The sequence below is a fragment of the Sturnus vulgaris genome, chromosome 3 (genome assembly GCF_052056855.1).
Source record: "Sturnus vulgaris isolate bStuVul1 chromosome 3, bStuVul1.hap1, whole genome shotgun sequence".
Classification (NCBI taxonomy): domain Eukaryota; kingdom Metazoa; phylum Chordata; class Aves; order Passeriformes; family Sturnidae; genus Sturnus; species Sturnus vulgaris.
This window is the reverse complement of record NC_142245.1, coordinates 70894623-70917633: the sequence shown is the minus strand read 5'-3', so window position 1 is coordinate 70917633 and position 23011 is coordinate 70894623. Positions and strand designations below refer to the sequence as shown.

The following is a 23011-nucleotide window of genomic DNA, read 5'->3' as shown; positions in this document are numbered from 1 at the left end:
TACTAATTGCATTTTCAATTCTGTAATTGTATTTGCTCTTTGTATACATAAATACATAAATGACTTCAAAATAAATTGTATAACTAATTAATTTTATGCATTTGAGTTGAATAGGATAAGTCAGACTTTAAATATCTCAATAGAATAGAAAATCCATTGGAAACTGCAGATGGTTCCACTAGACTGACTGTAGCTTCAATATTAAATATTTATTTCAAAAGAAGTTTAGCCCAAAATGAAATACGAAAATTTAAAACTCCATCTTAAGACATGGAAACCAATTGTTATAGTTATGGGTTTGACAATTAAGTGCTAACAACCTGAGCACTCCAATTAGTTCTTTGGCTGTTGATTAGGATTCCATGGTGATTAGTGAGTGTGAGAATGCAATCAAGTCTGTAAGGTTTAATCAGTCCCGTGCTGGATGAGGAAGTCCAAAGATGGAGAAAGTGGAACTTCTATATGTAATCTTAGTAGGGGTTTTCCCCATGCTATAAGAAGCTGAAGGGTAAAAAGTAGAGAAGCCTATCTTTTCACCCCTGTCTAAGCTTCCAGGATTTTTAAATTATAGCACTGATTTTTTTAGTACTATGATGCAGGGGAATAATGTTGCTGATACCTCTGAAGGGCAGATAAGATGCATGGTGATACTCACATAGGCACCCTCTCTGATGTTCAGTATTTCATTCTTATTTGTCTTTCTATACCATGCAACCATGTATCTGGTTTTCCTTTTTGCAAATCTACTATTTTAGGTGTTTTACTTGGACATTTGCATTATTTTGGTGTGCTTTATTTTCTTTTGTTATATGTTCTGACTATACGTTGTCATTTTAACATTTAAAGCATGTATCCTAAAAAAAAAATATAAATATGAATCTTTTTCCTTCTGCCTTCCTGTGAAACAGATAAGTCAATGTTTATGTGCGTAGAAAAAAAGGACCATGGTGGGTACCCTTGTTGACATAGGAAACCCCAAAAGAAAAAACTTTTGGAAATCTCAGCACATGACTTCTCTGTGACCTTTCTGACTGAGCAAAGGTGACCATGTGCTGCATCTCCCTTTAGAACTATCTCCAAGGGAACACTCTTAACTCAGAGAAGAGATGGTATTGTTATTGTCTGGCAGTGCAAGCAATCCTCCTCCTACTGCCCCTTGGTTGCTGCTGCTGCTGTCCCACCTTTTCTTTCCTCTACTGTGCAGAGCTCACTTTGTGTAAATAACATTTCCCACTTCTGTTTGGTGGTTTGGGGATTTTTCTGTTATGTTATTTTCCATCAGCACCTATGGATCTGTATTTGTCATATATTCACATAAGGAAAGGTTGTTCCTACCCTGCAAAGCTTATAATCTAACTGCAGGAATCATGTCTTAAAGGACTGTTTTCTGAGAGCATGATGTGATTCAGATTATGATGTCTGAGTTTAATGGCAGGAGCTGTTCATTTTATGTATATTCATACAGTGTCTTAACACAATAGGTGTGAGTGAGCTTTGAAGTGTCTCAGTGAAAATAATTAGTAATAAGCATGGATAGACACCTGAACCTGTAGAAGGGTTAGGAAATTGCTGGGGCCCTTTAATTTGTGTTTAGAATATAATCTCTAAATGGCCAGAGTACCTTCCTGAACTGACCATCAGTCTGGAGAGGCCAAACATGTCAATTAATTAGGAGCTTCCAAGGAGTAAAATGACAGATATTTCAAAAGTACTAAGTATTTCTTGGTTCCTGTTAGCTGTCCCCTGCTTTTATGCTTACACTGTGTATTACAGAAAGCTGCTGTACATCAGAATTCTGTTTTTTCATTTTGTTTATATTTGGTTCAGTTGACTTTTGCCTCCTAAGGAAGCAAAAAATCACTAGGACTGTATTAAATATATTTTATAGATCTCTGAACAGGATTCTGCTATTGCATTTTTGGCTGAAAGATCTTATATCTAGCAGGTTTTTTTGAAGTAAACTATATCATGTTGTAGCATATTAGAATCAAAAATAGTACATTATTACAAACATACAAGCAAAGCTTATAGGGAAGGAAATATCTCTGTTAGGCAATGTTTGTAGCTTAAAAGGGGTCCAAAACCATAAATAATTGTTTGAACACGCAAGTTCTTTTTAACTAGAGCCACAAGTGATAGTGGTTTTTCCTGAAGAGCGATAATACTAATTACTTCAAAGACAGAGAAAAGCGAAGGAAGAAAAAAAAAAGACATCTTCTCTTTAGCTGTATTGGTAATATTTACATCTTCAGTTGCATGTTTTTTTACCTCCAAAACTCATTCAATGTAATGTAAAATCATGGAGTCATAAAAGCTGTCGGTGCATGTAAGGAGTGACAAGTTCATAAGTGGAGCACAAGTGGACTAAAACAATATAGCCCTGAACACTCATTTCTGTTTCATCAAGCTGCACTGACCTGCATAATACAGCCCAGTTCCAGTCTATATCTGAGTGCACAGGACACCTGCTTGTTATTAACAGCTGAGCCTTCAGCACCACTGCAAATATCAGGGAACAAATTTACACCAGCTACTGTGATCAGGTGTGCTTTTTTTCTCTCAGCCCTACCATACCATAACCATGGAATACTCTCAAGTATATGTGGGTCTGTGTTCAGTTTTTGCTATGTGCAACACACCACCCTGAGGGAGCAGTAAAGTTTTTAAATCTAACTTGAAGGCCAAAGAGATGAGGCTGAATTCGTGTAAAATTCGCATCTCTTGTTTCCAGGAATAAACAGACCATAATGATTAACTGCATTACTAAATATTAAAGTATCTAAAGTTAATCTAAGTTGTCTCATAGTCCCCAAAAGTAGTAGTAGTAATCTGTGGGATTTTTTACCCTACTAACATAAAGAAAATAGTACTTAAGTGAATCTAATACTTTGGAAAAATAAACCATTAGTTGGAAAGATGCTGGCAAAGAAAAGCTAAGTGAACTAGCTTTGCTGTGAAATTTCAGTAATCTTCCTTCTGGCCTTGGCTGCCAGACTGATGCTGAAGAAAAGCTTAAACATCCTCCCTCCCCTGTGCATATTATTACATGCCTCTGGAACTTTTTTCTTCTGCTCTGTTATTCTCTTTCTTTGTGAGCTCTTGCGAAAAGAAAGGGAATAGATTATAATAATATTGTAGCACCAATGCTATTGTGTTTGCAGTAGCCTTAGTCCAAGATAATGATTTGATTAGCATGGCTTTTTCACTTACTGGAATTAATGATACATGGATATTCCTTGGATTCTGTGCTTTCAGGATGATTTTTTTAAATCTTCTTTCTTCAGCTGTATCTCTTTGCAGGGAAGTTGGAGGTTTAAAGTAGGTATAGAGCCTTCATAATAGCCAAGGGCAAAAAATTAGTGCAATGAGTCATCACGGTAATTCCTGCAGATATTTGTGATCTGTGTCCTATGCAATGCATTTGTTCACAAGGGCCATTGTTCCTTAAGTCACTGATGATAGTTCTTCTAAATGTTTTCCCTGCAATGTAGTTGCTATGAATGAGGTTTGACATTTCCGATTTTGTTATTTGAATGGCCTCAAGGAGGCCTTGAAAAATTCGAACATGCAGAATATGAAATGCTTAACAAGAATGTTAAAGATAAACCAATAATTCATAGTGCAGTGAAGAAGCAGACTGATTCAGTGGATTCTAGCAAATGGAAGAGTTTTACTGGTGTTGAATTACATTTTAAAAAAGTTTTATTGATTTAATTAAATTGTTGGTAGAGCTATATTTTCTAAAATACTAAAACTTTTCCTCTCTTTCTTCTATAGCTTCTTTTGCTTCTTGCTATATTTAACAAGCAGAAGTTGTGTGTGTTGGAAGCAGTCAAAACAGATAAGCAGAGCTATTCCCTTTGCTGAGGGGGTTATAATCTAGATCTTCCTGATACTAGTGACAATTTTGCTCTCAGCCTCAGGCCTTGAATCAAAAAAACCCACCCTTTAGTACAGCTGGGTTTAAGTTTTCTAACAGAAGCAATTATTGTAACTACTCAGGGACATCTGTACCACACTTAGAATCTCACAGGTTGTTTAAAGGGGAGCAAAAAAAGATCCTTTTTGAGTTAATTCAGACATTGCAAAAATGAAATAAAATCTTTTAGATATAGAGCTTTGTTTATTCCTTCCTCCTTTGTCCATTTTCCAACAAAACTTGGTGTGGTTCATATATCTGATCATTGTATTGTAAATTTTTTATTCTTCTTAGTAGAAGGAAAAGAAATTGTTTTTAGCTTATAAAATAGAAGTAGTTTCACTTGTTGCTAGAATTTTTTTTATTCTCTTGAACTTCTACTGCTTCTAATTTTGTATTTCAAAATGTGTATATTTTAGTATGAAAACAATTATTTTTGCAACAAAGCAGTGCCTAGAGAGAGTGAGTAATAGCCACTCTCATTTCATCCCGTGTGCTTCTAATGTATATTAATTTTTTAGTTGATGGACTTGATAGACCTTTTTGTTTTGCATATGTAAGTGATTTTCAGCTTATTTCTTTGCTTTGATAATTGCAAATGAGACTTAAGCTTTTAGATATTGAATTTCAGTTTTGCAGATGATATTCATGCTGATGGTTTATCACAGCAGTGTGTCTTCTCTCTGTCACAGACAATAAATACAGCTTTGGCTTGAGGAAAGCTATTCTTTTTTTTTTTTTTTTTGTCTCTGTAGAAATACTGCAGCACAATCCAGCTTGATTCTGGAATAGACTACAGGAAACGAGTGCTTCCAGCTGCTGGAAAACTTTACTACCTGTAAGTTTATCTATGATATTGTATTTGCTCTCTTTTTCCTTCTTATTAGGCAATAATTTCCTATTCAATGGGAAATGAAAAATGTATAGTAGAATTAGCAGGGTGTGACTTTTCCTTTCTTTGCCTTCTGGTCCATTTTGTTCAGCAAACCGCCTTCCATTATGCCTTGATATTAACTTCATTAAACTACATTTTTGGTATCCACACTAGCATCATTTATAATGTGTGACTGAATAAAAACTAATTAGATTTTTTGGGGAGGTGTGGTGTTTGGAGAACTGAAGTGACAGATGGTTAGAAAGTAATGAATATCCTCTTGTAAGAGATTGCACAATTCTCTATAATAGAAGAACATCCTTATTGTATTTAAGTAATTAAGTATTTATAGAAATCCAATGACAAGGATTCGTTTAATTTTGGGTGTTTCCAATGCTGTGGATTAAAAAACCAACACCCTTCTGTTTTGACAGATTATTTTTGTTTATGATGACAAAATTTCTTTAGCACTTTATATTTGCAAATAAATATATTTTCAAATATATTCACAGTTGTGTTTCTGGTTGCAGCATAAATCTGCCTAATAAGAACATCCTCTTTAATACTTTGAAACCTTTGCAATGCAAACATTTTTCTGTCTTGTATTTTTTTGGTAATATTATTTAATCAATGACAACCTGAGCAAAGCAGATTACAGTAGCTTAATATTAGATTTATAATGGTTGTACCTTTGAAATAGTTATTTAAAAATCATGTTTCCGTTAAGAAAGGTGGGGTATTTTCATCGCTGTGTTGGGTGTTTGAAACCAAGTATGTCCATGCTGCTTTTTAATGAAGTTAGATGTTGTAGTTGAGGAATACTGCTTGGTAGAACTATGACTGGTAACTCTTCCTGCTTTTGAAAGGAAGTGACAGAATTTCATGTATGGAAAACAGGTCCAATGCAAGTTCTGTATCCTTTAACTGTGGCTGCATGAACTTGAGAAAAGTAGCTCTGGTTCTGTATTCTTGCCTGGCTCCACTTGCTCTGTGTGCTTTGTCACGCCTGCTCAGAAGTATTTTTTGAAGCCACCACTGATACCTGTGTGTTGCTCATCATGGCCCTCTCTGTTCTGAGTGCTGCTGTCCCTGCTTGTGGTGCTGCTCCCTGTGCCTTTCTGTTGAACACTTGTGGCAGGAGAGCACCTGCCACATTCTTTTTTCAATGTCCATACTCTGAAGAAAGGAGGAGGATGTTTGTGGTTTCTAGCAGGTTATAGGCCAAACACGGTGCCTGTGGCATCAGCTCTCAGAGGAAAAGCAATGCAAACAAGTTCCAGAAGTAGCACCCATCCAAAATATTTCATTGTGTTCTGCTGTAAAACTTGTGATCAAGTGAATGGCAGAGATTGGCAATAATTCTGTCTGATGTTCTTTTACTGGAAAGATGTTGGTTGCCTTGAGAATTTGATGTGTAAATCATTAGGAAGCAGTACGGGGGAAAATTATTAAAAAACCCCCATACCTGTCAATGGAATTAGGTACTTTTTTCTTTGTCCTTTCTTCTTCTGAGGGAATCTCATTCATTCTTCTATTCAAATTGGTTCGTTGGAGTTTTCAACTCTGTGGAACTAGCTTAGTATGTGGAGATTCCTTTTGTTTTGTTTGTTTTAAAATTAGGTACTGTACAATATTTTGCTACAGATTTCTGAAATTTAATTAGCAGTCTTGTCCCCCAAAGAAAATATTCTTGTTCAACATGTATATGTTCTTCTATTAATGGCTATAGCATCATTGTCACATTTTTTTAAGAATCTTCTTGATGCTTCATATGTTGTGTAGTCCTGTCTTAATTTAAAATATGTAACTGAGGATTACTTAAAGCTGTTTCATTCTCATCTAAGAGCAATCAGTGTAACATGATTACAAGATGCCTGATCAAAGCAACTTCATCCATCTCAGTCTCAGGTGTCAATTTTCAAAACAGATTTTATTGGCATTTAGGTACAAATATCCACCTTAGCATCATATTCACCTGTTTTTTGTGGTAGCCTTTCAACTGAAATTTCTGTTACTGATATGCATGCACATGCTCTCTGAGTCTGATACAGATATATATATATATATTTATACACACATGCACACACTCTTTACCTCTTTTTATGGCCTTTTTTTTTTTCTGGTGTTGTCTGTACTTTTTCATTTATCATTTTGTCAGAGGAACGCATCACACCAATATCAATCTTGGGAGAAACTTCTAGAATTTTATGTAACCTCCTAGCCAGAAAAGGTTTCTAAAGTCTTCGAAATGGCACTTTCATAAGTTTGTGGGGGTTTAATTTTTTTTCCCAAATTCTTTGTATCTACAAGGTTTGTCATTGTTAAGCTTTAGCTAAAAAGTAGTTACTTCAGTTCTGCTGTTAACATTTTTAAGGTGCTTAAGGCCTAATGAGCCGGAGAGTATTTGTTTAACAAGCTGATACTCATTTGTCAGTTAAGAGGATGTCTAGAACTGTGTGAAGCAGTGTGACTTCAGTGCATCAAGATCTATAAAATAAGACTTCACACAAGAAGAGTTTACACAAACTTCAGTGGAACATCATATATCCTAGTTCTGGTTTGTTGTCTACTGTAACATTAATGTACTATTCTCAGCTAGAAATCTTATCTATCTATTCATCTTTACGAATAAAACATGGAAAGGTTGGCTCTCTGACCTATTCAGTTACTAAAACAAAAGTTGTCTGATTGGAGTGATTTTTTAATTGTTGGCCTTGAAGATGAATGTAAACTTTACTTCAGCTATCAGCACAGATATTTTGCATTTCACCATCTCTGGTTGATCTTTTCCTATGCAGTATTAAGAAGAGAGGTTAGGAACAGGGAAACTGCTGAAACTGCTAATGCAGAGATCATAGTGATATTATTAATTTCACAGTTTAATTTTGCAAATTGTTTGGTCAATACAATCATTGACTTGACATAGCATCCCCCCTCCTCAAAAAAAAAGAAAAATTTGCATCAACATTTAATTCCAAAGTCCCCTCTTAGAAATTTCAAAGGATACTTCTTTAGGTGCTTGACTGCCTTGCCTTGTCTATTTGCTCTTACTTTGCATGCAAGATAGAGCCAGAAGCCTTTTTTCTCATTGTGTACACATAGTGTTAATGGATCTGCTCTGCCTGTATTGCCTCATTACTGGAAACAGCTCAAAACGCAGAAGTCTTTCAGTGTATGCAAATAAGGCAGAATCATCTACCTGAGAGTTAATATTCTCTACTTTTAGGTGTATTCTAAATGTAATGTTTGTATTTAGAGCATAACATCCTGTTCTCTTTTTTTTTTATGGGCAAAAAGCTAAGCAGGCTCAGGCAGCTGTTTGATGTTGGCTTCAAGTGTTATTAATTTCATATTCTATTATTCTTTTCACTGTAGCACAAGTGAAGCTGATGTGGAGGCTGTCATGGATAAGTTGTTTGATGAGCTGGCTCAGAAACAAAATGATTGTACGTAAGTTAATTTCTCTTGAAAGAGAATACATTTGGAACACAATGCCCAATCTCCACTGACCAATTAATAAGTTCCATTGCTGTATATGGGTTGATGCCACACTCAAGTGGCAGTCATTGTATCAGCATTTTGTCTAATTTATGTGTTGAATCATGTGCTATTATTCATGAAGCTATGCATTTCCTATCTGTAAGAGATGAATTTTATAGTAATTATCCAGAGAAGATTGAGTCTTTGTTCATGTTCCCATAGTAACTAGACCAAGGATTCTAAAAGTGCAAGGCAGAGAGCTGAGGCTGAATAAAGCGTGTGGAACCATTGCAGACTTCACGTTTGAAGAGCTGTGCGACAGAGTGAGTACCCAGTCCAATCTAGATCGGTTAATGCTCAGACTTTTCACAGTTTAAAAAAAATAATTCAAACCACACAAACTTGCTATTTTCCCAAGTTGCACTAAATTAAAAAGACTTTTTAAAAAAACTTGATCAACAGGAATATTTTTAATTTAACAGGGAAAAAAATCCTTTCTTCAGAAGAGCCATACTAATTTTCTTTTTAACTATATAGTAAATTCACTCTTAGGTATATCACAGATTATCTTCAAAAATCCTACTACAATATATGCCTGGGCTAACATCACTACTGGTATATGATGGTAATATGTAAATAGCAGTCAAATGCTGTTTTTATAATGTGGGGTTTCAGTTTGATACTCAAGCAAAGGAGTAGTGATCCTGGCACCACTGAAATAACACTGCTGTTCCATGCTGTGGTTTGAACTGCTTTTACAAGGAATGTTTAATCCCAGGCCTTCTCAAAATACACCAGATTTTGCTAAATACTGCCACATTATCTGCTTAAACATGTGAGATATGAATCTTGAAAAGTTCTCTTTGTATTTGACCTCCAGTGGGTTGGAAGACAATTCCCCAGGAGTTGCACTGTACTTCAGTGGTCTCCGTACTAATATCTGAAGTTGCTGTTAAATGATCACAATCCTAAACTGGGCCAATAGCACTTTTAATTCAGGATAGTGACCAGTCTTTTGCTGGTAACATTATGCTTTCACTTCCTTGCAGCTACAGAGTTGATAACTGTTTGGACAGAAATTTCACTGGTTTCTATTTCAGACTGTGTAGGTATTAGACTGTTGATTTTCAGTTTCAGACAAAACCAATATGCCATTTGTAAGAGTGGAGGTGTGTCATGGGTAGAATAGCTTGCTTTTCACTAAAGGTTTTGAGACTTTTTCTGCCTTGTGCCTCTTCAAGTATGGGAAAGCTATGCTGTCAGCAAATACTAGCACAGTTCTTTAGTCCAGTAAATGCCTTATGTACTTAAATGGGATAATAAGTTGTTCTAAGTAGAAGTGCTCTGATTAGCTCACATGTCAGTGGTCTGAAGATTATCATCCTGTTCAGGATTTATTTGGGGTTCAGATCATCTTGGCATAATAGAACTGAGGGTCTTGGTTTTTCACTTAGAGCAAGTAAAAGAGAACCCTTATGAAATGTTAATCTTGTTTAGCAGTATTCTTACATGGACCGCCCAAGACTTAGGAAATCTTGCTGTCTCAATTCAGATACCTTCTGCAGATGTGTCATGGTAGTCTCTTATAGCAAAATCACATGCTTAAAACTAAAACAACATGGCAGACAGTAAATGGTTTTCTCTTGACAACTTCCTCAGTCATTGCTGATTTTTCTCTTCAGATCGTTCTTGTATCTTCATAAATATTACATTAGTATGTTGCTAAGGGGTATCAGTGTGCTCCCTTCATGGGCAGAAAAGTATAGTCATGAACTTCAGAATTGTCTGTTAAATTTAGATGAAAAGCTTCCACTGTTGCTTCCACTGTGATTTTTTTTTCATTACTTTAAACTTTTGCAATGATAGAAAATTTCCCCCACTATAAGCTGCATTTAGGACTTTGCCTGCCCCATTCCTCTGCTTACCTGACTTGCTGCCATTAAAATCTGCTAAAAGGAAAAATTCAAAAAAGGAAAAATGCCATGAAGCCCTCTTCCTTTTTTTCAGTAATTCTTTTGACTTTTGATGGAAAAAACTTAAACATGCAGTATCTTTTTTAAAAGAGAGGGAAATTGCTCCCACTCATGTCACTGAAGACGACATAGGGAGGATCCAGAAGAGTGCACTGGTGGTTTATAGCAAAAAATAACCCAAAATGAGGAGACATTCAACATGACAGGAAGTATAAAGTCATTTTATATTCCAGTAAGCTTGCTAATAGTGGGAGTGATTTGTGGAGGGATAAAGCAGAAATCTGTAGGGGACATAGCAACAAGGTATTGGCTACTTCTTGTGAAGCCAAATGGTAGATAAGTTGACAGGCATCATTAGTGCTACTATCAAAAAAAGGAAAGTAGAAAGTTGAAAAAGATGGAATGAAAAGAAAGGTTGACAGAAGAAAATACTGGAGGGGAATTTTTTTGGATTTGCATGGAGCAAATCTGCAGATTTCTTTGTGCAGGACATGGGGACAAAATTCCATGGGAAGGCAGATTGTATGAAGGGACATGGGGCAGGAAATCTTTCTCGCTGGAGACTTGCAACCAGAGTGGAGCTTAGTTGACAGCTCAAGCAAAGCCTCCAGGTACAGAAATGAAATCTGAAGTTGGTTGTAGGAGCTCATTAAACTTCTAACAGAATTGAAAACAAGATTTGCAGTTGGTTTTGTAACAGTTGTTATAAAATGTGGTGACAAGCATGATAAATGGGAAATTCTCATTAATGGGGGAAAATGAGAGATAATTACTATTATTGAAACCTTGTGGGAAAATTCATAAAATAATACAGAATGGGTGCTTATGCCTACTAAAAGAGTGGCTAAAAGAGATGGAGAACAGTGTGCAACACTGAAGGTACTGGTATATCTGCCTTAAAGTTAAGTAATACAAGGTTCCTGAGTACATATCAGTCTACTAATTAACAAACCCAGAAGAAAAGTACTCACGGAGATCTGTTGCAAAGGGAGCATGAGCTGGATTGCTCCTTGAGCATTTGGCTATAAAAAGGATATAAAGAAAATACACCGTTGTATGTTACGCTGTAGATGAAACACAGGAAAAGGTGAAATGTAATTAGCCAGAAAATAGAAAATGAGCATTTTCTAGCATAAAATGTACTACATCCAATACAAGATCATTTGGTTGGAGCTTACAGTGATGAATTAATCTAGAAATTTGTGTTGTGTAGGAACAAACTTAATTTTCCAACATTTAATTAAACCAAAAGATATTCCAAACAGTGAAGTTGCACATTTGAGTGTTCAGGAAGAGTAACTTTCAAATGCAAAAGGGAAGTGTAAACAACAACAACAAAAAGAGCAACACAAACCCAAGAAGGACTCTGAGGAGGAAGACAGTAGAAGGATTTCCTGTGTCATTCTTGAGACAGAATCAAATAATAACGGAATGGATGGCAACTAGTTATGAAGGGCAGGAAAATTATAAAATAAAGGTCATGGGCAAATATGTCCCTTCAGATAAAAGACTGAAGTAAATTTGGAGTTTTGATGTTTTATATTATTCAAATGTTACTGGCTTATTCTTAGCTGGAGATGGATGAAGAGTTTTGAATATAACATAAAAGCTAATACAAACTTGCTGTAAATACAGAGTACTGTGTGTATGGGGGGAGGAGCAATGAGGAAGAGCATGCTGTGTGTAGTTTATTTCTTATCAGAGCTGATATTTTGGGGAAAGGGTTGGGGTTTTGTTTTTGGTTTGGTTTGGGTTTTTTGGGGTTTTTTTTTTGAAAGTTTGTTTTGTTTTACATCTAAGCACACACAGCCTCCTTTTACTGTGAAAACTAGATGCCATTTTAGGAGGAAGCTTTTGTGTTTGAGCTACATACTAGTTTTTAGGCTTAGCCATCTCTAAAATGCAGGAAGTACCCAATGATCTTTCCTGATTTTGAAGTGCCTGAAAGTAGAGATGTGAGGGAGTCAGGGTCCTTGCTGCCTCTTGGCAGCTCTCCCTGCCCCTGCACATGCAGTGAACAAGTTCAGCAGCCATCAGGGGAATGTGCCCAGTCCTTCTTGAGGGAATAACCAGCTCTTATCCCCCTCATACTTCTGGGAGTAGGCAAGACTTCTCAGTCTATGATCAATCTGTGCAGTCAGTTCAGACTGAGTTTTTCCAAGGCTTATAACTTCCTTGGGTTTGAGGGGGGTTTCACAGAAGCATATAGGAAATTTCCCTCATACTAAGCAACCTTTCTTTGAAATTCGACATATCTGGTCTGTATCATGGAAGTACTTACAAGTTACAATGTTATCTTGGAGTTGCAGTAGTATGTTTTTAGCTTTCTGAAGCTGTTGCATACCACTGCTCACGTGGGTGTCAGTAATCATTGCAGCATGAGTGAACAACATTGTAGTTAAAACCTGGTTAATTGATTCCATTGGCTATCCGTTACCCTTAAGGGTTCCAGAAAAAAAGAATAAGTTTTACAAGAATCAACATGTGAAAGGATAGATGCTTTTGTTGTGTTGGCAAAATAGCTTATCACTCAAGTGACTCTGCTTTCACTTCACTGCTGCTGTCTTCTAGTCTGGTCTTGGTTAACTTAGCATTCCAAGGGATAAATATCCAGACCTAGAAATCTACATTTGCTTGTGTAGGATTAAAGAGATATGTTCTAAATTTCTCAGGTAATTACTTAGTGATTTCTGTAATACAATATTTCGCATGAACAGCCTGTAAAAACCCTTCAATTTCACTGAAGTTTCCTTTGAAATAAAATCAAAATTATGTTTTAAGGGGAAATATTTTTTCACTTTGATATCACATAATTTCATGAGATGACAGCTAATACATAATAGATGAAAATAGCAAATCAGCAATTGGTAACCTGATACTATTTGTAAACTGTCCTAGCTTTAGTAGAATTTTCATAATAGCCGCTTTTTAATTAATACCTGGACACCTTGGGAGTTAGAGTTAATACCTTTCTGGTATTACGGTATTTCATTCTTGTTTCATATGTTAGCATCAAACTTTTTCATGTCAAGAGTATAAAGAGTTATTTCTGTCTAAAATTATGCATCAGATACTGGTAATTACTGGTTGTCCATTAATGTCTATAAAAATAAAACACAGAGAATATATTGTATGCAATGCTGATATGACATGCAGGTGACTTGCTAAGCTATTTTGTGCATCAATTTGTAAATCCTGGTTTCCCAGTTGAGAATAATCCCAAGTTTTAGCTCATTTAGTTAATATCAAATTCATACACTTTGCTTTTTTTTTTTACTAGCTACGTGAGCATGTGGAAAACCAAGAGAAAACTGGATGAGAGGATACTGATCTATTTTGGTTGCTTTAAAGCAAAGGAGAAATGGTTTTTCAGACCTAACACACCAGGGTTTATGTGGCAGAATGGCACATTGTGGTCTTTGTCATGGGCATGAAGCAGTTACCCAGTGCTAGAATGGAGCCCTGCTTCTCCAGTGTAATCGGCCAGGAGGACTCTGCTTGGTTTTCATCAAACTAAAATATATCCACAGGAGGCTGGGACAGGCACCAGGCAGAACAGGGACATACAGTTCCCAAATTTTAATGCTACATTGACTTCTCCCATTTTTTGGGGCCTTTAATTTCTTTCTTCCAGTTTCTCCATCTATACAATGAGGGAAACACTACCAGTGGTGTTAACTGAGTTAAATGCGTGACTGAAAGGTCACCAGATACCTTTAAAAATAAAATGTATATATTAACTTGTTTTTTAAATCCCCATATATATATACACGCAATTGTGCAAATACAAGTCTTAGCCCATTTTAGTGTGTTCACACATGAAGAACAGTGTTCATTACGCCTTAGAAAAGTCATTCTCTGTTAGTTCCCTTTCTTCACTTCCCTTTTAAAATTTTCCTTGAAAACTGGTAATGATGACAGTTGGCTCTGGTATGAGTAACGCAGCCAAGAGCGTACCTTCTGTGTGATCTCCATGGAGCCGAGGGAGATCCCTGGCTGCTTTCGGTGCTCCCCTGGCTTGTGCGCAGCAGCTGCTGCCCTCTGCCGGGAATGCCGCCTGCGGACCGCTCCGACATGGCAGCCTGCTCCGCACAGAGCCTCTGCTGCTCTGCTTCATGGATCCTGGGGGCTTTCCATTAGCTCATCCACTATATCCTGTCCTCCAGCTGCCCCGTACCAATGCAGTGTCTTAACATGATGCTAACTGTTAGCAAACGTGATAGTATTACAACTCTGAAAAAAAATTTAATATCAGTATTTATGTTGTAAAAGCTTATCCTACCGTGAATTTTTTCCTAGCAGTTATTCAGTGTTTCTGAAATTGGCAAAATAAATTAACACAACAAATAAGTGGTGAAGCGTTTCTGTTAGGTTGTTGTTCCATTGCAATAGGCACACTGTACAGACCAGGAGGAAAATGTGGTTCTTAACTTGAATAGCTTGCATTTCAAAGGAAAAGATGTAACTGAGCTTTAAAATAAGAAAAGAAAAAACTCACCATTTTCAAATGCATCAAATGATTTAGAAATGCAAGTGTCTGTTTTTGAGTCAGCTGAACATCTGCCCTACGTGATGACATAACTCAGCTGTATTTGTAGTTTAATGATTCTGAGTAATTTTGAGGGAACTGTCTTCATTAAAAGCTGCTGAATTGTATCCACAGTATAATTTAGTGTCATCTTAAGGACTGTAAGATTGTCAGGTATAGGTATAAATAAACATAGGTAAGGACTATTTCCAGTTATCTTTTAGAATAATAGTTTTCCTCAGTTTGTGATCTTAGTTTTAGTCTTGAGAGATTAGCTTTTGCAGCTTAAGCTCTGGACTGAGAGTCTGTCTTTTATTAGTTACATTTGCTTTAAGGATTTCATCAGGTTCTCTACCCCCCCAAAAATCTGCCTTATCTTACTCATGAGCATTTTTTAAAAAATTAACTCAAGAAACTTACTCAGGTAAATACTGCAATACAGTTATATTGTTAGTCAAGCTACCTTTCTGTTTAATATTTTATATGTATCAGAGCTTAAGTTTTAGAGAGCACTCCTTTCAGTAAAAGCTGCATAAACATTGAGGGTTTAGATCCTATACTTTATAGACTAGGTAGTACAATATTTTTGAAGCTGATTGGAGTTTTAAGGGTTTGCCTTTTTAATTTAATTTTTTTGTTTCTTAAGTTCTTGAATGTACTTCTTTCTCTTTTTTCGAAGCTTTTTTGATCATGGTTTTGAAATCTTAACAGTAAGTGTAAATATTTAAATAGACCTATAAATTTTTTAAGCCTTAACTATTTTTGGAGACCATTTCATTGATAATGCTGTACTTTGGAGTTGGAAATTTGGCAGTTAGAGCTTTTAGAGCAGAAACATGCCTTTTCCATGCTTCCAGTATTCAGCCAGCTTTGAGCATATTGTTTAAATAAATACATAAATAAAAGAACAGGAAATTACAAGCATCTTCTTAAGCAGAATAGCGAATATCTGAAACAACTTTCCACGATGAGAAATCTGACTAAAAATCTTTTGCTGTAAGAACAATCAAAATTACTTCTTAACAGGATTCTGTGGTGAGATAACCTGAGATAGGAGAGGGCTATGCTTGATACAGAAAATATCACTCCAGGGTTTACAGATCTTAGATTCCTGCTCTCCTGGTTGGAAATAGATGCTTTTAAGGGCTCTTCCAACTCAAACTGTTCTATGGTTCTATGATTTGCACTGCCATCAGTAGCTTTAAATTTTTTAACCAAGTTATCCATGCCCTACCTCTTCCTATTTTTATTTAAACTTTAGCATGCTTTGGCATCATATATCATGCCTTGGGTTTTTCTGTTCCTTTCTTAGAATTATGATATTGACATATTATCTCAGTGCTCTGTTTTATGAGTCTCACTAGTGATCATGTGTTTTTCATTTGAAAACAACAAGGCTTTTGTTTGTTTGTTTGTTTTTGTTTATACTTAATGATTAAGCTGTAAATATTATCTGGTCTTAAACTAGGTATTGTCTATAGGAAGTTTTGGAGTGTTAAGAGTGTCTGCACAAAATTATAAAAAAAATCTTCGGGATTGGCTGGAATTGGCCCTGGAATATCTTGCAATATCAACAAAAAATACATATTCTATTGAGATGACATATCCTTTTCTATCATATGTAAAACATTCTGTGTTTTTCAGACAATCTCTGAAAGGTGGTATACTGGGCCACTGATGAGTCAACAAAGAAAAAAGATGCTTTATACTATAAATAAATGGACTATATAATAGAAACAGGAGACGACTAACTTTAAAGCAGCCCACAGAGAGCTCCAAATAATAAACATCCTACTTGAACTGAGATGATGATAGCTGAAAATGCATTAAGTAGACAGAGAAACAAAAACAAATGAAGGTGAGAACTCAGTCAAGCAGGTTGAAGTGGAGTAAACACTTTGTCAGGAGTGTAGCCCATATTAGTGCTAATGCGTTTTGCATTAGTATGATGCCTGTAAAGTACTGACTCTTGGCATCAGAGCTAATAACAAAAATCCACGACAGTTTTACATGCAGGAACAATAATACCATAAGAAAGATTCTGATCTGTTAATGTTTTGAATGTTTTAAAATAATATTATAGCATGTGAAAGAGCTGGTAACAAATGCTAAGTTACACTGATTACATAAATGTCATATTGTTCTGCAATTGAGTTTTAATCAATAATCGATAAAGCAAAAGAGATTAGACAGTACCCGAAATACACACCAAATGAAGGTATTTTTACAAATTCAGAGGATGAGTTTAATCATGCTAAACTTTTAGTAAGAGGATTACATATATATGTATCAATATTAGGAGGATTTGTGGCTTCATTAGCAACTTCAGAGGAAGTAATACCTTCATTATGCTGCTAACTAAAGTGAAATACTTTCTGTGATTGGTTGAGATTCACAAAACAAATTTCAGCCATGGAGGGTTATACAGAGGACAGTGCTATGTGTCTAAAATCCTGTGCCTCTAGTCTTGTTCCCTAGTCTGACTGGTGTTGCTGGCAGTCAGGACCCAGTCGGTGCTTGCTGCAAGGTGAGGGGAAAAAGGGCCTGAAGGCAGTTAAGGCAGTGCTGTGAAGGTGAGGGGAGAGCTGTGGGCTGCTGGAACAGCAGAAATTTGATATTTGGTGGAGCTTCTGTATTTGGACTGTACAGCCAGAGCCTCTAGCAATGGCACAATCTGGCCTTGAACCCATTTCCCTGTCTCTATTCCTGTGTGGCAGAGGTGGGTGCTTATGCCAGCCTCATGCCAGGTTTGGGGTGCAGCAGGCCAGTGAGAATGTGAGTTGAGAAGCTGTCAGGGTGCCCCTATATCATGGTGTCTTGCATTTGGAGCATTTTGAGTTAGCTGGTGGGTTAGACCAGCCTTGAAGCCATTACAGGGAGCATGGAAACTGGGCCAATGGCAAGGTCAGAGGTATAGAAAAAAGTACTTTAATCTGTAACCAGAACATTTGCAAATTTCTGGTGGTTCCTTCCTTTCTCACTGAGCAAGACAGAAGGAAATTAGAGGACTTCCCAAGACGAGAGTAAGGTTAGGAACAAGATTAAAAGCTTTGTCTTTCATCTCCAGGACTGTCTCTAAACCCCAAAAGCAGGGAGTTCTGAGAACTCCTCTGTATAAGGGACTACAGCTCGTATCAGCTGAGCCATTATGTAATAGCAAAATGTCTGACTTGGCATTTCAGTTATATCTCAGTAGACTTGAGTCTTGTCAGGGAGGTACCAAATTTACTCTAATAAAGTACTCATGCTGCTAGACTCAGATCTTTCTGAGTGTAAGATTTTGGAGTCTCCAAAGGCACGTTTCTGCCAACATTTACAGAATGTTATCACTTAGTGTTGATGTAGATGTTTCAGAAGTTCTTGTTAAAGCTTGAAATGGTCTGCCTTTTATGGCCTTAATTAGAGGGATTCTTGAATTACTTGCTTTTTGCACTGCTGAAGTAGACTGAATTCCTGTTTGACTGATAAAGATGCATATTGTAACCTTCTGTGAAGCATGATTTTATGTCTGTATGAAAAGCAGTGTAAGTATTACATCTTCCATTCTTCCCAGCTGAAATGCATTAGCCTTATTTTTGTCTTCTACCTGCTTCTTTCCTCTGACTACCCAGGTTTTTTGTTCTCCTGTTTGGATATCCACCAAATAAGGTACCCACCAAGTTCTTAGCTGCATAGCTCATTAGTTGGGCACTTTAGTTTGCCCACTTTGCAAAAGTTTGGATGCTTTAATTTTTAGTTATATATTTATTTATTTTAGGAATCAGCTTTTATTGTCTGATGTCTTTGAGATGAGGAGGGTTTTTGTGAGAAAGTGTGTCACAATGGGGCAGGGCAGAATAATTCCTCAGGGTTTTGGGTTTCAGCAGAAGACTGCTTGAGCTCTTCATGTGATAAAAGAATGAATCAGCATAGCAGTGATGTCTGTAATTTCTTACCTAAGGGGAGACATGAGAAATTCTTACCTTTCTCGTGCACAATGAGATCACTGCTGTTCTCCCTCCCAGGTACTCATCAAACAGGCATACTTGATCTCTGTGTTCAACACTACTTCAGTCCTAAGTATGGATAAAATTACCCTTACCAAAACTATCTGCTTATCACTAATCTTAAAATCTTCAGCAGCATCCTGGTTGTGTTGCTTTTAGTTTAGCTCCCATTGTTTTGCACTCGGTATTCTGGCTGTCACTTGTATCTGGTGGCAAGGTGTCCAGTCAGTTTGCTCTGTGTTGTTTCCATCCATCAGTTCCTTCTGCTTTCTTGAACCTTTTCCTGCTTTATTTCATCAGAACATGTTGAGTTCAGCTACTCTGGTTTATCCAGATAGGATTTTGTTTTTTCCAGAGGTGTTGCATGAAGCTTTGCTGGTAGCCCTCATGATGATGAGTTTTTTGGTTTCTGATGACTAAGTCCATAGTACTAACTAGGGGACTAAAATGGAGGGAGAAAAGCATTAGATGTAATTCTAATGGAAGAATATAGCATATACTACTCTTAAACACTGCTCAAAAGAATTGAAAGTTTTTATAATAATTCTTTTCCATAGATGCTACAGGAAAGTTGCATGCTTGGGAATAGGAAAGCAGGGTGATTCATGAGACTGCAAGTGGGAGAGCTGGTGGAGAGTGAGAGGCTTTAATACCTGCCTGGAAGGTTAGCTTATTCCCATTAATTTTCAGAAGAATTTTTGGAATGCCATCAAGGCTTCTCTCTTTGTGCTTGTGACCATTTCTGCAAGGTTTTTATTCTAGCATCTAAACAAAATCCAAAGTGCTGTGCATGGGCAGCTCTTAATAATTGCTTAAAATAACTTCTTGCAGAAGGGTTCTAGTTAAGAAGTTATGTGTAGCCTACAACAAATTAGTCTCACAATTTCAGTTAGAGAAAATATTTTGTATTTACTGGTTTTAAGGTAATAGCAGTATTGCAGTGCTTTATAACAGTATTATATTTGATACAGCACATGGTACATGTCATTAGCTGGGAAGGGAGTTGTGACCACGCAAAATGCTGCTGAACTTGTTCTCTGCAGTAGCTGCAGACAAGATTCTGAAGTACTTTGTACAAGTAAAAGTGATGGAATGGGTTCAGGAGTATGAATTTTAATAGCTCATGATAAAGTACTGCCTATGGTACAGATAGGATAGATCTTGAAGAAAAAAATACCTTCCATACAATGAAAAAGTAATTTTAGAGGAAAGTACTTGAATGAGCTACTACTATTTGTGCATATTTTCTGTTGATGGTTTAGATACAGAAAGAAACTAATGAGTACTTCTTAAAGATTTTTATTTCATCATTTCAGAAGAAACCATGAACAAATGAACTGCTGCAAAATGGTATTTTTGTCAGTTTCCTGTTGTTTTCCGTACTTAAAACATGAGATATTTATTCAGTCTGAGTTAGTCCTGGGTGAACTAAATGCAGGTCTACTTAGGATTGAGTAACTAGCCTACAGATTTGCATTTAAAAATCTTGGTGCTGGAAAGCATCCTAATAGCTATTCAAATTATTTATGCTTTAGGTTGAAATCACATGTCTTCTATGGATTATAGTTTATAGTGATTATTTTACTTGAGGTTGTCAGAGAGAGTTCATAATGTTGTCTGGGTGCAGGAGAGCCACATTTTTAACTCTCACTGTTCATGTCAAGCCAGGAGTATGAACACCCACATGTTCCCAAGAGCAACGGAGCATTCCTTAAAGTGAGATACAAAGGAGGGAAATTAAGATTATGATCAGGACTTTACAGCTCTCTTCTGTTACTGTAGTATGTCAAGATACAGTGTTTATGTGTTATTCTATCATGGGTTTCCATTGCTTATGGTTTGTTTTGTTTCAGCCTCTTGGAGCCAGCGACTATTTGGAAATATCAAAGCATTTTGACACAGTGTTTGTTCGTGACATACCACTTCTTACAATAGCAAAAAGGACACAAACTCGTCGTTTCATTACTCTTATTGATACCTTTTATGAGCATAAGGTGAGAATCAAGCCTTTCTTACATGCATAGGAAAAATATTGGGAGTCCTAAAACTGGCTTTTACTATTGAAATAAGGCTTTCTGTAGTAATAGTTTGGAAAACATAAGCAGAATGAACTAGCACTGCAAAGAAACATCATTCCAGCTTCACAAAATAAAAAAAAAGGTCCTATTGCAATAAAGGCAAATAAACAAGCTGGATTTTTTAATTTTTTTTTTTTTGTTTCTGTGCCTATTAAGCATGAGCACAAATATAAGCCTGAGCTCATTTGCCTTTCTTGAATGGGGATGTTCTTTCCGAACCCAGGAAAACAACAGAAGCCATGTCATTATTTTAATAATGAAAGATTGTGTTGCCAACTCTGCTGGAGTGAAATTGAGTTTTTTACATTTTAATCTGTAGGGGCAGTTGGTCAGGAATCAGTGCCTTTTTGATCAGGAAGGAGGAGTTAATAGCACAGTTACATCATAAATTTTAAAGGAAGCAGTCACTGTAGTCTTTACATTAGATTGGAGAATTGCTCATGGAATAATAATGATAAACGCAGCACTTTATGTGGATTCACAGAGATTTCAATCATGGAAGCAAAATCAGTGAAACTAAAACAAAGGGAATTCCCTATTTAAGGTGATTTTTTTTTAAGTGATGCAAGATTTGAGACACTATCTTATATGTGATTATATTTGCACACACTTAAACATTTATGCAGTTGGAAAGTATCAGTTGAGGTTGGTTCTTATCAAGAATGTTCTGGCATGGGTTGTTGATCACAAAGGACCCAGCTCAGTGAAGTATTGAACTAACTCAATGTATGAGTAGTCTCATTCAAATCAGCCAGATTCAAATCAGTGTCATTCAAATTAGTCAGATTCTTTATGCTTTATGGTTGGGAAGTGGACATTTGCTAAGACAACATGCTAATATTAAACTAATGTGTTAGAAATAGGGGGATGGTCTGCTCTGTGTTTGTGCTGTCATTAAGAATTGCAAGCAGTCACTTTCTATTACTTCCTCCATAGGAAAAACACAAGTGTTAAACTCCCATCAAAAGTAGCTGGGAAAAATACCTGAGTATATTTGTGGATGACTGTCCACAACACAAAAATCTTGCCTGCATGTTCTCAACAAGAGTCTCCTCCTGCAGTATTATTTCAGTCTGTCTTAATTGCAGCCCTCATCTCTCAGTGCACATTGTATCTCCTCCCAGCAGACATGAAAACAGCATCATTATTTTTACTAGCAAATAACTTAGTGGAGTAGCACAGATGAAGGCAAGAAAAGCTTCACTCAGCCTTCTGGGAAATTTGGAATTTAAGTATTCTTTAAGTAGTGTAGTGTATCTACCCACTGAGAGGACTCTCACTGTGGGTGAAAAGTAAGCATTGCTTACTATACAGCTATTATTTTAGAAAGTAAACTTTATGGTGAACTCATCTGTGTAGCAGATATTCTGAGTATTTGATAGCAGAGTTCTTCTGTTCTCTGAGTAAAAGTTGTATCAGTTGTTATTGAGAAAAAGATCCTGTAAGATGCTGTTAAATCTGTAACAGCAGTGCTAATAAGAGAAAGGAAAACCACTGGGGGGAAAACACTGACATTTTAACTTGAAGTTTGCTGTGCATGGATCATTTATTTCATCCCGTTCCTGTAAAGCCCAAGTGATGATACTGTTGCCTGTTCTCCTCCACTCAGGTGCGCATTATCTGTTCTGCGGCAGCTCCCCTCCAAAGCTTGTTCCTGGTGGAACAGGGCAGTGGTGAACTGCAGGACAACAGAGTGTTGATGGATGATTTGGACTTGAGCCAGGTACATGATTTTAACATTGTCTCCCTTTTGTAACAAAATTGGGTTTAGTCTCATAATTGCAGAGGCATTTTAGGAGGAGGAGTCAAGAAAATATTTAACTAATGATTTGCTGCTTTTTTGGCGGTATCACTGTTACATTGATAATTACAAGTTGTGCTACTTGTTCATAGTCAAAGAAAAGTGTCACTATATGTAGAACTATTTTGTGTAAGTTTTAGGATCATTTTGAATATTATTCATTGTTTCTATTCAGTCATATATGAAAATGCAGATTTAAGTTTAGTGCCTACATTTAAAATACAGGAATAAAAGATGGTTTGTTCTACCTCTTCCTAGACTACAGAACAGCCTCACAAATCCTCACAAACAATACTACTTTGCATGTTGCTTATTCTGTTTTTCTTTTTCCCTGTAGCTCCGTTATTGCTAATGACTTTTAAAATAATTTGT

General features: G+C 36.5%; 1 protein-coding gene across 1 annotated transcript in view; it reads left to right on the top strand.

The window, feature by feature from the left end:
* Positions 1–23011, top strand: part of AFG1L (AFG1 like ATPase) — a 65844-nt gene that overhangs the window by 37006 nt on the left and 5827 nt on the right. Inside the window, exons 8-12 of the mRNA XM_014887885.2 lie at positions 4675–4757; positions 8169–8239; positions 8496–8596; positions 20614–20754; positions 22448–22561. Coding sequence (XP_014743371.2) covers positions 4675–4757; positions 8169–8239; positions 8496–8596; positions 20614–20754; positions 22448–22561 — 510 coding nt within the window. The remainder of the gene's footprint in view (positions 1–4674; positions 4758–8168; positions 8240–8495; positions 8597–20613; positions 20755–22447; positions 22562–23011) is intronic.